This window comes from Sitophilus oryzae, unplaced genomic scaffold (assembly GCF_002938485.1).
Source record: "Sitophilus oryzae breed Bouriz unplaced genomic scaffold, Soryzae_2.0 scaffold_888_pilon_pilon, whole genome shotgun sequence".
In the NCBI taxonomy this organism is placed as follows: Eukaryota; Metazoa; Arthropoda; class Insecta; order Coleoptera; family Curculionidae; genus Sitophilus; species Sitophilus oryzae.
Window position 1 is genome coordinate 190,054 of NW_022147514.1, and position 16,249 is coordinate 206,302.

The window sequence follows — 16,249 nt, forward strand, 5'->3', positions numbered from 1 at the left end:
AACGTGTTTCTATGGTAATGCAACTTCGTTTTCATTCTTTGATAGATTGTTATTCATAGAAATTTAATTAACGTAATGTTTTTTGTTGTTTTAAATGTTAAAGATGCACAACATTTATTTAGTTCAAGGCTAAGGAAAGGGTGATGATAGTTATCGGAAAATGACACTTTAACAACAGCAAAGAATATGACATTAATCAAAATTAATAATAACCATCTCTCAAAGAATGAAATTGGATTGATATTACCATAGATTTTTCAAACGCCTTCACAAAAAATCAAACGCCTTTTGATTTTAGAACTTAGGAAAAATTTAACCATATTTTTGTTTTTCATAATTTCCACTAAAACGGTATGGAAATTTGGAAAAGTATAAACGGGATTAGCCATTTTAGAACAAGCGAAAATTTTTATGAAGAATGCATTTTTCTCAAAATGTCAATAATAAAAAAGTTCTTTCTCTTGCAAAGATAATCCAGGGACATACTGTATAGACTTGGAATGGCACAGGTCAAGAATATCCTAGCGAAATTATTCAAGCTAAACTCCAAATAGATATTAACGCAGTACAAAAAGGAAAATGAAACAAAACAATATGCATTAAGAGAATACGTTTATTGGTTGAGTATAACAGAACATGCCTGGGCAACAGGCCTAGCAAGCCTGTCTGTTATAAAATGGTTAACCATTTTAGTAACATCGATAAATATTTTAAAACACCAATAATACATTATATTATGTTTCCAAGTAAATCTGAAGAAAGTAGCAGGTTTGTACAAATAGTCCACCATTAAAATTTGCAATAAGAGTTAGAGAAAGTAGTTAAGTTTTATTATTAGGTTTTTTGTCGTGTCAATAATTCGTGAGTGAATTCGACTCTATTCAAAGTGTCAAAGAAAGAGCGGGGCGAGGAAAGTAAACCGCGCATAGACACACAGGTTAACTCTCCCCGCCCGTCGTACTATCAATAGAGTCGAATAGGGCCATGTCGTCAAAATCGTGAGTGGGGGCGCGTGCGGTTCGCGCAGAGCCCAATCTGCGCCGACCACAGCGCGATTAAGTAATGTCTCAACCGGTGTGTGGATTTCCGTTTTCGAAAATCATTCAAGAGAAATGCTCTCTACAATTGTCAGGTCGTGTTTTTGTGTCCCTGACATGATTCACGCATACTCGGTGTATTTAATGAGTATATTTAGCACATAAAAAGCAACTACTATCTAAAATATTGTTCACGAGATGGGGATTTCAGATTAAACTGATTCGGGATTAGTTAAATATTAATTAGAGTGAGAGAATCGTCCTTGTTCTTTGCCGCGGGTCGGTAGTATTGGGTTTGGGCCGAGGTCCGATGTGCTGCGTTGACGTAGCAGTGCGCGGCTAGGGCCCATCCTAGCCGGCAAGAGCGGTGCTGCTGGGCTTAGTACATGTTGTTGCCCTTCTTCGCCGCTACTGGTAACTTCTCACCCTCCAGGAATGGATTGGCTTTCTAAAACGTGTAAAGAATAACGGATTTTATATTTACACTCAACGGAGAAATTTTGGTCAAATTTAAACTGTTATATTTTGTTATATTTAGCTCTATTTTCATGATTTTTTTAGCAAGCTGTACATAATTATATCATCTTTAATTCGTAAACTAAGTTTTTATAAACTTTTGTATTTGGCATAGTTTACAGGGTTAAACGAGGGGTTGTTTTTTACCTTAACTTTAAAACAACCTGTGCAATAATTTCGTGTGTAAATTTTTCTAAAATATAATTTTATTATTTCTATTTGAAATTGTTTTTCAATATACTATGAACTGGCCATCGTGTTCGACGTTTGGGAAATGCTTGGCAGGATGTTTAGAGGTCGCGAAGCAATACCAGCTTCATTAAATGAACTTCACTTGGTTCTTACAGAAGAATGGGAAAGCATAACGCAATATGATACATGCAGCCTCAATGACAGTATGAACGGACGTATAAGGCAGTTGTAGCAGCCAAGGGAGGCAATACAAAGTATTAGGGTATTTTTTACAATTTCTTTTTCTGTTTGTATACCTACTTGACTATTACAGATGTTTCTTTAATATCGTTAATTCTGTTATCGTTATGAATGTTTATTTACACCAGGACATTATCGTCAGTCTTTAGTGTTTTTTTTTAATTTAGTATAGAGTATCCAATGCAGCGTAATGTGACGTTACGACCATGGTCACCAAAACCATCTCGTCATATTACAAAATTACATCAAAAAGTAATGATAATTGAAAAAATTGCAAATTGACCGTGATCAGTTCATTTCGCCCTTAAAAATTAACCAAAGCATGTATTGATATCAATCAAAAAACAAAATACCCGGCTTCTCACCGTAAAACTATATTTCAGAAAAATTTACACACGAAATTATTGCACAGGGTGTTTTAAAGTTAGAATAAAAAAAACAACCCCTGGAACACTATAAAAACTTAGTTTAAGAATTAAAGTTTAATTAATTAATTAAGGTTGATAATTATATACAGTTTGCTAAAAAAAATCTCGAGAATAGGGCTAAAAATAACAAAAATATAACACTGAATTTTTTGACCAAAATTTTCTCCGTTGCGTTTTTTTGCATCTGAGTGTAGTATACAAACGATTGAACGTCCAAATATATGAAACACGGGCGACGCCGACGTCGAGAGTATCAAGCTGGATTTATAAACTCGGAAGATGAGGTTCAGTTGCCGTTCAAAATATCCAACGCTATGAAACGAACGCGCGCATTTATAAAGTCAGTTGGTCGAAAAGTTGGCAGTTCGTTTTACGTTCAGCGGAGTTCAAAGATGGTCAACGTTTATGTCGGCAGTTGCAGGCAGTTGGCGACCGCTGGCGACGTTCGGCGACAGCCAATGAATAAGCGCCTGTCGATCACGTGAAGCACGGTAAAGAGAGGCGACGCCAATGCATTGGAAAATGACCCTTATTGTTGTTTCATTATTTCTGTTAATATAATGTTTATATTTTGCGTAATCTTGGATTACTGTGTTTGAACTTTGACAAATATCAAAAGTATTTTTAAATCGAAAGAAAACCGTTCGAAATTTTCACAATTCCAAACCTAACCTACAACCGAAACAGACAGTTTATAAATGCAAAAACATTGAACCTCAACTGCCGCGAACATCCAACTGCAACTGAATCTCAACTGAACGCCAACTCCCGAGTTTATAAATCCAGCTTCATGGTGTAAATTGTCACTGTTGACGCGTCAACTATGGTATCGACGTCAATTCTAGTAAATCGACGTCGATATGTCCAAATATTTCTAGGGATGGTATATTTCAATCCCAGGAACACGCCTATGAGTTTTTTTTGCGTGAAAAAAAATTGAAAAGTATGTATATTTCAAAATTTGTTTTAAATAAAAAAGATGCATAGAAAACAGTAGAAAATTTAAAATAACAAATGTCAGATTAGAAAAAAATTCTAACATCCAAAATAACAAATATATCCAAATTTCAAAGAAAATTGTCATAACAACTGGCAACATTTACCATGTCTATCAACATAAAGCAGTTTTATCGGCCAATTCGTTTACTTGATGCGATAGCTTTTTTAACAAGGATATAAAATGCGCTTTAAGTTTCAAACAAATTTTTATTTATTAGAAATTTACTTTGGTAATATTTTCGACGTCTTTGATGACGTGCACACCAATTTTATAGATTTATCTGTAGGTTATAATAATCTCCTAATACTGGTTATAATAATCTCCTAACTACTACACTTCAGTAGGCTGAAGCTGAGAAACAGCGGCAAATGCAGATTCTGTGGGGAAAATGGAGAACACCAGAACACCTCATCACTGAGTGCGCCGAAACGACAACCATTCGTACCATGAACTTTGGTACGGCTGATGTCGAGGATGGAGAGCTGGCCTCAGTGGAGCCGTCTCAGATACTGGCTTTTGTTAAAGCCCTGAGACTGTATGATAAGTTATAACTCGTTATAACTCAAGAAAGGGGAACACACAATAGATCTGTAAAGTCGCGGTGATTAACTCCCCTCCTAAACATTCTACATTCTACTACACAAACGTATTACTTTTGTTAGAGATAAACAAAACGATAATAATGCCTACTAATAAAGGTAGTTCTAATTGGATTTTAAGATTTACCATATTTATGGACAATTGCAAATATAAGATTCAAGTCTATCTCTTTTGTGATATTCGAGAATAAGGAAAATCCTATTAAATTACGTTTATTTGTGCGAGACTACCTGTAGAAAAATATATATACAAAGTGAATATGATAAAAAATATAGGTATAAAAATATGTTATAAAATGAACAAACATTTTTCCTACTCATTGGAAAAGATTCGTTTAAATGAAAGTTATATGCGAAGATGTAAAAAATATACAAAATATCATTTAAAATTCTGCACATACAGGGTGTTTCATAAAATATGTGCTTACTCAACATATAAATTCATTCATCAAATCCAATATCGCAAAACTACCAAATGTTAGAATTTATAGTTAGCCATGGATAAAATTTTGTTTTGATTTTTCAAGTGAAACCTCTTTAAGCGCGATGGGAGTAAAAATTCAAGGCCGCGACACACGAGCTAGCGCATGACATGCGTCACAAAAGTGGTACCGATAGAGAAAGTGGTAAGCCAACGAGGAAGAGATAGTCTTTGGAGTGTCGTAACTCGTGTCTTATGTGAGCTAGGGGGTTGAAACTAAGTCGAAACTCGGAATGTAAATCAAAAAAAGTATCGAAGAGCCCATCTTTTCATGATATTTTGGCGATGTTTCATGCACTATGAAACTCTATCATCAATGGCGAAAAAATCGTCCGATTTAATAGGTCTTTGGAGCGTCGCAACTCGGGCCCTATATGATATTTTGACGACGTTTCGGGCAGTATGAAACCCCATCATAAATGGCGAAAAAATCGTCCGATTAATGAAATTTGGTATGCCCATAGATAGGACCAAGGCCAACTTGACCATGTACGATACGTGTCACTGTTAGGCCGGATTATTTATTTTTATTATCACCCGATCGGACCGACCCCAATCGTCCAGATTTAGATCGCGCGACGAAGATCTTTCACCTAAGCGCAAATAGGTACGTGCCCACTGCACAGTGGTTCCCCTTAATTAGCTGCGCGGTCATAACTGTTAGATATCTAGATATATACGCTGTTTTTTTTCTCAGGTAATATTTCGACAGACGATGACAGAAGAAAAGCAGATGATGTCCCATACCAATCTAATTATTTTACTAAAAAAAGTTTCTAATAATTTTTAAGTTATCTATGGATGGGTTTAAATATAAATCCGTCATGCGTCGTGTCTTGTTGTTTTTAACCAGTTTTATTGGTTTATTTAAAAAATGACAGATCGTATTTCAATTTTATTGGTTTGACGGAACGATGAACGACAAACGGACGCCGATGCGTATGAACTCGCCTGTAGATTTTGTCATTTTTTGACGCTTGTCAAAGTCTTGCCAAATTATAGGTTATAATTTTGTGTCTTTTATTTAAATACCCTGCGTTTTTGGAAGATGATGCATTTTTGATTCGTATTATTACGTGTGTTTTGTGTCTTTTGAAGTCAATTGGAGGAAAAATCGAGTGAAAATTAACTGTAGACCCAGAGCACAGTTTATGGTTAATACTCGCTGCCCAGGCAGAAAGTCTTATACACCAATGAAGTTGCCATCGATAAAGTTTGTACACCATTTCGTCGTAGATAAGTGCATCTCGTATATGGTAGAAGGATCAAACTAAACACATACTAAAAACTGGAGTAGCTGTAAAATATCGACATCACACGATAGGTAAATAATGGATTTTAGTACTGCAGAAAAATAATGTCAAAAGGTACTGGTTTAAAAAAATTATGATTAAAGTTAATTAATCAACCTTTAAGGTATAAAATTTGGTAGGTGTTATTATTAATAAAATAGTTTGTTTTATTTACCTATGTTGTTTTATTTATTCCTGTGAAATATTACAAATTTGTATTTGTACATAAGTTATATTGATAAATATAATCATAAATGCGGGTAGTTTCATAAAGCTTGAAAGTAAATAATAGTTCTTTTTTATATTTTTTTGGTATGTAGTGTCTTGTTCTTGTTTGTTTTGTATTAACATATACCGTTTTTATTAAATAAAATAACTCGATTACATTTTTTCAGTTTTATACAGTTTTTTTCACAATATTTTGAAGTAATCACTTTCAGTCAAATTTTAAATATTTCCTGCTATGCGTTCCAGTTGCACCAACTTATTTCTTTGTAAAATAAATAAACTACTTTGAAATTAAAAGGGGAACACACAATAGATCTGTAAAGTCGCGGTGATTAACTCCCCTCCTAAACATTCTACATTCTACTACACAAACGTATTACTTTTGTTAGAGATAAACAAAACGATAATAATGCCTACTAATAAAGGTAGTTCTAATTGGATTTTAGGATTTACCATATTTTTGGACAATTGCAAAAATAAGATTCAAGTCTATCTCTTTTGTGATATTCGAGAATAAGGAAAATCCTATTAAATTACGTTTATTTGTGCGAGACTACCTGTAGAAAAATATATATATACAAAGTGAATATGATAAAAAATATAGGTATAAAAATATGTTATAAAATGAACAAACTCTGTCCTTTCAAAAGGTTTGTACAAAACAAACATGTTTCCTACTCATTGGAAAAGATTCGTTTAAATGAAAGTTATATGCGAAGATGTAAAAAATATACAAAATGTCATTTAAAATTCTGCACATACAGGGTGTTTCATAAAATATGTGCTTACTCAACATATAAATTCCTTCATCAAATCCAATATCGCAAAACTCCCAAATGTTAGAATTTATAGTTAGCCATGGATAACATCTAATTTTGTTTTGATTTTTCAAGTGAAACCTCTTTAAGCGCGATGGGAGTAAAAATTCAAGGCCGCGACACACGACCTAGCGCATGACACGCGTCACAAAAGTGGTAACGATAGAGAAAGTGGTAAGCCAACGAGGAAGAGATAGTCTTTGGAGTGTCGTAACTCGGGTTCTGTGATGTCGTAACTTGTTCAGTGTCGTAACTCGGGATGATGTGAGCTAGGGGGTTGAAACTAAGTCGAAACTCGGAATGTAAATCAAAAAAAGTATCGAAGGGCCCATCTTTTCATGATATTTTGGCGATGTTTCATGCACTATGAAACTCCATCATCAATGGCGAAAAAATCGTCCGATTTAATAGGTCTTTGGAGCGTCGCAACTCGGGCCCTATATGATATTTTGATGACGTTTCGGGCAGTATGAAACCCCATCATAAATGGCGAAAAAATCGTCCGATTAATGAAATTAGGTATGCCCATAGATAGGACCAAGGCCAACTTGACCATGTAGGATACGTGTCACTGTTAGGCCGGATTATTTATTTTTATTATCACCCGATCGGACCGACCCCAATCGTCCAGATTTAGATCGCGCGCCGAAGATCTTGCACCTAAGCGCAAATAGGTACGTGCCCACTGCACAGTGGTTCCCCTTAATTAGCTGCGCGGTCATAACTGTTAGATATCTAGATATAGCTTGACTGCACCTTTTTTAATAGAAATTGATAACAAATGCTAAATAAATGTATATAGAAGATTTAATGTAATATGTATTAAAAAAATTGGGCCCAGTTCGTGTGATTTGCATTTTAAGTTCTAACTATTCGGAAAGGTATACAGATTATGTTTGCACATATGTACATGTTTTTTCATATTGAAGAGGTCTAATTTATTTTAAATGTTGAAAAAATTAAAGAGACAGTTGTTTCATTTTATAAATACAATTTTACTGTCAATTGATATACAGTGTGTCCACCAAATAAGTTGACAGGAAGGGAAACAAATAAGTTACTTTTATTTTAAGACAAAATGTCAATCTTTAATCACCCGGTATAAGATCCGGCGGCAATTCGCGGCAGCCAGTGGCAATTAATTTGTATGCAATATACTTTAAGCAACAAGTATTATCATGCCCTTTAAGAGGATTTGAAAGGGAAAGTAGTTAAAAGTCTTAAAGAGTGACAAGCAAAAATGTAAAAATACTATTTTTGATGCCTTCAAATAAATTGCCATAAACTAATATTACTTAGGTTTAATTAAGTGAAAAATAGAAAAAAAACAGTTCTTTTTACCTTCTTTTCGAACGTCCATTACAGAAAAGGCAACAGCTTTTATCAATTTTAATAAAATAAGTAATTAATTGGCGTTATCTGACAACTGTTTATGTCAGCTTGATACCATTAGCCATAGATAAATGAAACAAGTTTAGATTGGAAAGTGCCCATAAGGACAATGTAAACACTGTTTGGCGCTATTCTTGCAACGGTCGCGACCCAAAACTTTTGAAAATTTCGGAGCGGTTCGGCTTTTTCCGGAATTATATCGCCAAATATTGTTTATTCAAATTTATTATTATTTTCGTTTAATTTTGTAAATAAAATACAGTGTGTTGCATACAATAAACTTTATTTTATATAAGGACGCATGTATGAAATACCTATGAAACATTGGAAACCGACGTTATGCCACGATCCACGATGGTTTTTGCAGTTCACAGTTCACAGCACAGCTTTTTAAGTTTTTAATGCCACTTTTTCACAATTATCACCGGTTGGAGTAAATAAAACTTGAATTGAACTCACAAGATAGCAATAATTACTTTGAAAATGGACGCTATAAATACTTTTCGGAATTTCTTTAATGAGAGCGGTTTAGATTTTGAAAGATTATTATGATTTTTGAAGATTCTGACTTTGACAAGAGAAAATTATTTCTGTTTTTGTTTGCCGTTGTTCTTAGCGACCGCTATAGTAGCGCCAGATCGCGTATAACGGTCGCGACCCAAAATAATTTCGCGACCTAAAATTTTTACGAGCTTTCCAATCTAAACTTGTTGCATTTATCTATGACCATTAGCAAAAATGTGACATTTCTAATTAAAAAAGCGCTACACTAGGCTTACTTGATTGTGTTATTTATTATGTATCGTTTACAGGGGAATATAAGAAAAGTATTAGCAACAGTTTCATGCAAACATTTTGAAACTGATATTTCTAAGTAATGACCTATCTGGGAACCACTGTGCACTGACAAGATTTCAGTCGTGACCGATTTTAATCGGGCGATATTAGTCGTACGCAACGCTGCTTGCAACGTCTTTGGTCGGCAGTCGGCAGTTACTTCTTCCACTGACACACATTTTCTGTAATTTCTAATTTGTATCTCGTTTGGAAATATACTGCCGCACCATATTACATAGGAGGTTAAAGCTATCTTTCGACATGCGGTACATAGTTTTGAACTTGTCGTTGTGGTATGCCAATTCACGAGCGCAAATGAAAGCACCTCTGTTTTGATTTTCCGCTATGTACAGGGTGTCCCACTAAAAATAGCTCTCGGCTATATCTCGGAAAGTATTAGCAGTAGCGGCTGCGGAAAAAAATATTTATAACTAAAGAGGCTATGGGAAATTGCTAGGAATTACTTGCAAGTTTGTAGAACGACCGCTAGGGGGCGCAACTGCAACAAAAAATAAGAAAATGGAGTTTTTACACAATTTTGCCTAGATAAGGTGTACTATAAGTAACAGCTTCATAATCTTCAGTAAATTCTGAATATTTTTTGTTAGAGCCATTTTCCCTAATCTATCTACCAAAATAATGTGGTGGAAGAAGGTTAGATCTGTTTTTATTTGAATATTAATAACTCTGGACTGGATGATCGGAATCCAACAAGCGAGGGCTCGTTTAAAAGAGCGTTTCTTACTCTATATTGTACCGTATAAACAATAATAATAAGCTTTTGAAAGTAGACGCTAGCGCGTTTTTTCCAAAAAATTAAATGCAATAGTATATGTAATTTTAGCTGATAGTAAAGAGTAGTAAAAACTTTAAAAGTCGGCAAAAAAAGCGCATCTTGATATCTTCTTTCAAACCGAAGATATTAGCAAAATTATAATAAATACCAAAAAATAAGGCCTTAATTACCTTATTTTTACAACACGGTATAGTAGCCCTTTTGATTATGTCCATTCTAACCTAAAAATAAGATAGAAACAGTTAGTTTATTTTAAAATCGACGATATACCAGAATATCATAATATCAGATGTATTAATATCTAATAATTAAGATATTAATAATAGTGAAAAAGAAACGATGATTCAGTGAAGTAATGGGCTTTGGAAAAAAGTTGCTTTTTACGTAATAGTATAAACGTCAAATTGTTATTAGATCAACATTTTGATAGTCTTAGCAGCGTTTTTTATCTTTTGATTGCTTTTTCAAAATGCCCCAACAAGTTCAACTACTTCAAATAATAAAGGCATTTTGAAAAAGCATTTAAAAGATAAAAAAAACGCTGCTAAAACTATCAAAATGTTGATCTAATAACAATTTGACGTTTACACTATTACGCGAAAAGGAACTTTTTTCCAAAGCCTACCACGACTTCACTGAATCATCGTTTCTTGTTCACTATTATTAACATCTTAATTATCAGATATTAATACATTTGGTATTATGGTATTCTGGTATTTCGGCGATTTTAAAATAAACTAACTGTTTCTTTCTTATTTTTTTGTTAGAATGGGCCTAATCAAGAGGGCTACTGATACTGTATTGTAAAAATAAGGTAATTAACGGCTTATTTTTTGGTATTTATTTTAATTTTGCTAATATCTTCGGTTTAAAAGAAGATATGAAGATGCGGTATTCGCTGACTTTTTAAGCTTTTACTACTCTTTACTATCAGCTAAAGAAACACATACTATCGTATTTAATTTTTTTGAAACAACGCTCTATGTTTGTTAAATTGTAAGAAAGCGCCCCCTAGCGTATACGTTCAAAACCTTATTATTATTATTATTATTTTTATTATATTATTATTATATATTTTCGGTCGGAACGACCACAATCGATCGAATCGATCTGGATCAGGACGATTATGGTCGGTCCGATTTGGTGAGAATCCGGCCTTGCATTTAATTTTGTCGTCCGATCGTAAGAAAGTTGATGTCGTCCGATTGCGACCAAATTTGGTGGGTAGGCGACGTGCACACAGGGTGTACAGATAGACAGACGGATAGACGGACAGAGAAGGACGGACGAACAGACAGGCGGACAGAAATTTCACTTGTTCACAAATATGGGCACAGTGCACACACAATTTTTTTTCATGTTGAAATAGGTTTTTTAACTTTCCAAAATAATAGGAGTCGATTTTTCGGAAATATGAGAAATAAGAGGGGAGATTCCTCAAGTAAAAATAAGATTTTTCATATTAAAATGCGTCCGATTCTGGTTTGTTTCGTAGCTACAGGAGGTTAAAGTCTTCATTTTTTTTTTCAATTTATTATAATTTTCTTCCAAGTTCTTTTAGTGATTCGAGAGTTGGTGTTGTTTTTTTGTATTAATAAACTTCGTTAAATAAATTAGCAATACGAATTATAAATACTGGATGTTGTATGATTAAAAAAAAAGTTCAAAAATTAATTATTGACGTAGTGTTCGTTTCTAGCCTTGATTATTTTACTGTTGTCACTGTTGTATTGTGTCTGAGAAATAAAGCAAAATTTGAACCTATTGACCGTTCGACATTGAATAATGTTGACTGATTTCGATACTAAGGATTGAAATTTCACGGTGCGTACAGTATTCTATCAGCAATTCACATAGCCGCATGCGATCATTTAAATTCGGCATTTCAGTATTAATCCCCGAAAATTCGTAAATTATAATTGAATGGCGCTGAAAATTAAATTTTTGCAGAAATTAACGTACTTTACGTGATTCCTCCATTTTTTTTAGTTTTTTGCTAAAAATATATATAGAGATGGAGATTAAAATAAACTAACTGTTTCTAACTTATTTTTTTGTTAGAATGGGCCTAATCAAGAGAGGGCTACTGATACTGTATTGTAAAAATAAGGTAATTAACGGCTTAATTTTTGGTATATATTTTAATTTTGCTAATATCTTCGGTTTAAAAGAAGATATCAAGATGCGGTTTTCGCTGACTTTTTAAGCTTTTACTACTCTTTACTATCAGCTAAAATAACACATACTATCGTATTTAATTTTTTTGAAAAAACGCGCTATGTTTGTTAAATTGTAAGAAAGCGCCCCCTAGCGTCTACGTTCAAAACCTTATTATTATTATTATTATTATTATTTTTATGGTATAATATAGAGTAAGAAACGCTCTTTTAAACAAGCCCTAGTTTGTTGGATTCTGATCATCCAGTCCGGAGTTATTAACATTTAAATAAAGATAGATCTAACCTTCCCCCACCACTTTATTTTAGGAGATAGGGGAAAATGGTTCTAACAAAAAAATCCAAAATTTACTGAAGATTATGAAGCTATTATTTATAGTACCCATTATCTAGGCAAAATTCTGTAAAAAAACTATTTTCTTATTTTCCATAGCAGTTGCGCCACCTAGCGGCCGTTTTACAAACTTGAAAATAATTTCCAGCAATTTCTCATAGCCCCTTTAGTTGTAAATATTTTTTTTTTCCGTAAGCCCTACGGCTAATACTTTCCGAGGTACAGCCGAGAGCTATTCTTAGTGGGACACCCGGTACGGATGTACCCAAAACCGGCGACGACGGCGGCGTCTTCGTCTTATATACGCGAGTGCTACAACAACTTTGTCTTCACTTGACGACATCTTGGAGGAGACTAAGTATCTCAACTTTAAAATAAATCTGACCATAATCGTCCCGATGCAATCCGATGAACACATTCAATCGATTTCGGTCAGAACGACCACAATCGATCGAATCGATCTGGATCAGGACGATTATGGTCGGTCCGATTTGGTGAGAATCCGGCCTTACATTTAATTTTGTCGTCCGATCGTAAGAAAGTTGATATCGTCCGATTGCGACCAAATTTGGTGGGTAGGCTATGTAAGCGACGTGCACACAGGGTGTACAGATAGACAGACGGATAGACGGACAGAGAAGGACGGACGAACAGACAGGCGGACAGAAATTTCACTTGTTCACAAATATGGGCATATAGTGCACACACAATTTTTTTTCATGTTGAAATAGGTTTTTTAACTTTGTAAAATTATAGGAGTCGATTTCAGAAATAAGAGAAATAAGAGGGGAGATTCCTCACGTAAAAATAAGATTTTGCATATTAAAATGGGTCCGATTCTGGTTTGTTTCGTAGCTACAGGAGGTTAAAGTCTTCATTTTTTTTTCAATTTATTATAATTTTCTTCCAAGTTCTTTTAGTGATTCGAGAGTTGGTGTTGTTTTTTGTATTAATAAACTTCGTTAAATAAATTAGCAATACGAATTATGAATACTGGATGTTGTATGATTAAAAAAAAAGTTCAAAAATTAATTATTGACGTAGTGTTCGTTTCTAACTTTGATTATTTTACTGTTGTCACTGTTGTATTGTGTCTGAGAAATAAAGCAAAATTTGAACCTATTGACCGTTCGACATTGAATAATGTTGACTGATTTCGATACTAAGGATTGAAATTTCACGGTGCGTACAGTATTCTATCAGCAATTCACATAGCCGCATGCGATCATTTAAATTCGGCCATTTCAGTATTAATCCCCGAAAATTCGTAAATTATAATTGAATGGCGCTGAAAATGAAATTTTTGCAGAAATTAACGTACTTTACGTGATTCCTCCATTTTTTTTTAGTTTTTTGCTAAAAATATATATATAGATGGAGATAAGGATAAAACATAAATTATTTTTTTTTTAGTTTTAGGGCATTTTGCAAAATTTACTTAAAAATTTTGGGCTACTGAAACAAGTTGTGTGCTAATACAAAAAATATACCAAGCAAATTCAGATTTTTTTGCTTATACAAACCAGTAAAAATAAAATCCAAAAGAAACAATCACTAAAATTTCTATTTAATTTTCTAACATTAAAACAAAATTATATATTATATTACATAAATATTCTTACCTTTTCAGAAGTATGATACTTTTTGGCGATCAAACTTTTATGCGGATTCATCTAAAAAGAAGAATATTACTTTTAATGTATTTTATCAAATATCACGTCACAGAAGTGATAATAAGAAATAATCATTTCCTTGATGTTCATGTTCTTGTAATTATTTAAAAAGATTATATTAGACAGTAGCAAAATGATACCCACAAAAGTTTTTCACGAGTCGTTTCAGCAAACTCAACGACGATAAAAATCAAATTCAGTATAATGTAGATATGCTGAGTGGTGCATCGTCGTTAAGCCCCATACTCACACTTCGCTACTTCACTTCCTTCCTTCGTCGCGTCCCTTCGTGACCAACATGAGGTATGTAGGTCGTTGGCCGTATAGTAAAATTAAAAAATATGTTTGAAAATTCGCAACCGTCCTATTTGTTAAATGTGTTCCGTGATTGTTTTTTATAAAGTTTCTTTCTATGATCTACGTTCTTGGACTCTGATGAAGGCCAAAAAAATGGTCGAAACCAAAGACATTATAAAGCTAGACCGAACATCTCATTCATAAATACTCGTTGGTAGTGTATCAAACATTCCAATGTGTCAAACAAGGACAGAAGAGACAGAGATGTCTAAAATTTCCGACCCCGGCAACTAGGCGCATTTGAATTGTTCTAATGGCCAGTGGCGTATCGTTTTTTGGAACGAATTTAATTAGTAAAGTAAAAGTAAAGTAATTAGTAAAATTTTTACTCCATATTAATATACTATATTAACACTTTTTCGTCAGATGACTTTTGTTATAAGGTCTAATATAATAATATAATTAATATCCCACATATATACTTATGTTGAAACGTTAGTAGTTTTCGAAAATCGCTCCAACGTCGATTTTCAATTTAAACTTTCAGCACAGTTTGAAGAATATAAATATTTTCAGTTACTTCTATATAAACTTTCAGTTACTTGAATATTTACAGGGTGACTCAAGATGCCGAAACAGTTCTATATTAGGTTTCAATGGTTGGTGACTTTTCTTTCATTTTTTTTTAGAATATGGAGGCAATGGTAAAGCACATTTGAGATATTTTTGTAAACATAGGTGGCCGGAACATATTTTCAAAATAAAGTTATAGATTTGCCATTAAATTTCCATTCCAGAAATACCTAGGGTTGTCACCTGTCCTTTTTTGAAAAGGACAGTCCTTGTTTGGAATAACTTGTCCTTTTGACTTTTTTTGACTTAAAAAGTCATTTTTGTTTACGTATTTTCCCTGAGAAAATTACCTACAGCAAACAGAAATATTCTTTTCGTGCTAATTTAATTCGAGATGTTATAAAACTTATAAATTAATTTTTCTTGTTTAGAATAGGCAACATTATTTAGAACTTCCCGTTTAATCTCAAATGACAGTTTAGGTTTTAGTTTTACCTTTTTTGATCTTAAAAAGAACTTTTCAAAATTAGTAAATAGTAACTATTTAGTTAGTTCGCAATCGATAGACACCCCCGCCCCCCCATACATACACAAGACAACATAAAGTACGTTGTCATTTTATAATTTTGTCAATGTCAAATTATTATTTTCTAAACTATTAAATATATTTTTTTCTCGCTTCCTTTTAGAAGGAGTATTTTGTATTTTTTAGGTATATGAGAGCTAAAGAGCTAAAAAATAAATATTTTTGGATTTTTTTTTGTATTTATAGTATTTAAATAAATATATTTAACGGTTTTGCAGATTATTCGAAATGTTTTATTACTTCTGCACCCTTATACAAACTTATACTAAGAGACAAAACTAAAAACCATTAGATGGATCTGAAAAAATACTTATAACTATGCAGGGTAAGTATTTTTAGGGGTAGTATGTTTCGACCTCAGAAACAAGTCTACAAGATTTTTTTTGGCAAAAAAAATTGAAAATTTGCAATTTTTTTTACTTGTTAGTGGCATTTTCTCGTATAAATAATTAGAAATATAGGTCATGTAGGAAGTGGCAATACTGCATCCCTTTTAGTAATGTAACCATGGTAATATCAGAGATTAAAAAATTATACCGTGGGGGAAATTTTGCGGTGAACAGACAGTTCTAAAAATATACAGGGAAATTTAAAAGAAAGAAATTTAAACTAATGCTGAGAAATTATGTAATAGATAACAGCCATGAAAATACTTGCATTTATTAAGACTCGCCCTGTATTGTATTGTAGTCAAACTACTAACTCCCAAGTTATCCTAATAACAGAAATAAATCACTAAATAACTAAATATTA

General features: G+C 33.2%; 1 protein-coding gene across 2 annotated transcripts in view; it reads right to left on the reverse strand.

Moving 5' to 3' along the window:
* Window positions 1–595: 595 nt before the first annotated feature.
* LOC115890593 (neuroendocrine protein 7B2) overlaps window positions 596–16,249 on the reverse strand; it is a 49,087-nt gene continuing 33,433 nt past the window's right edge. For both annotated transcript variants that reach the window (XM_030910868.1, XM_030910869.1), the window contains exons 6-7: window positions 13,990–14,040; window positions 596–1,485 (exon numbers count right to left, since the gene is read on the reverse strand). In XM_030910868.1, coding sequence (XP_030766728.1) covers window positions 1,417–1,485; window positions 13,990–14,040 — 120 coding nt within the window. In that variant the 3' untranslated portion in view covers window positions 596–1,416. The remainder of the gene's footprint in view (window positions 1,486–13,989; window positions 14,041–16,249) is intronic.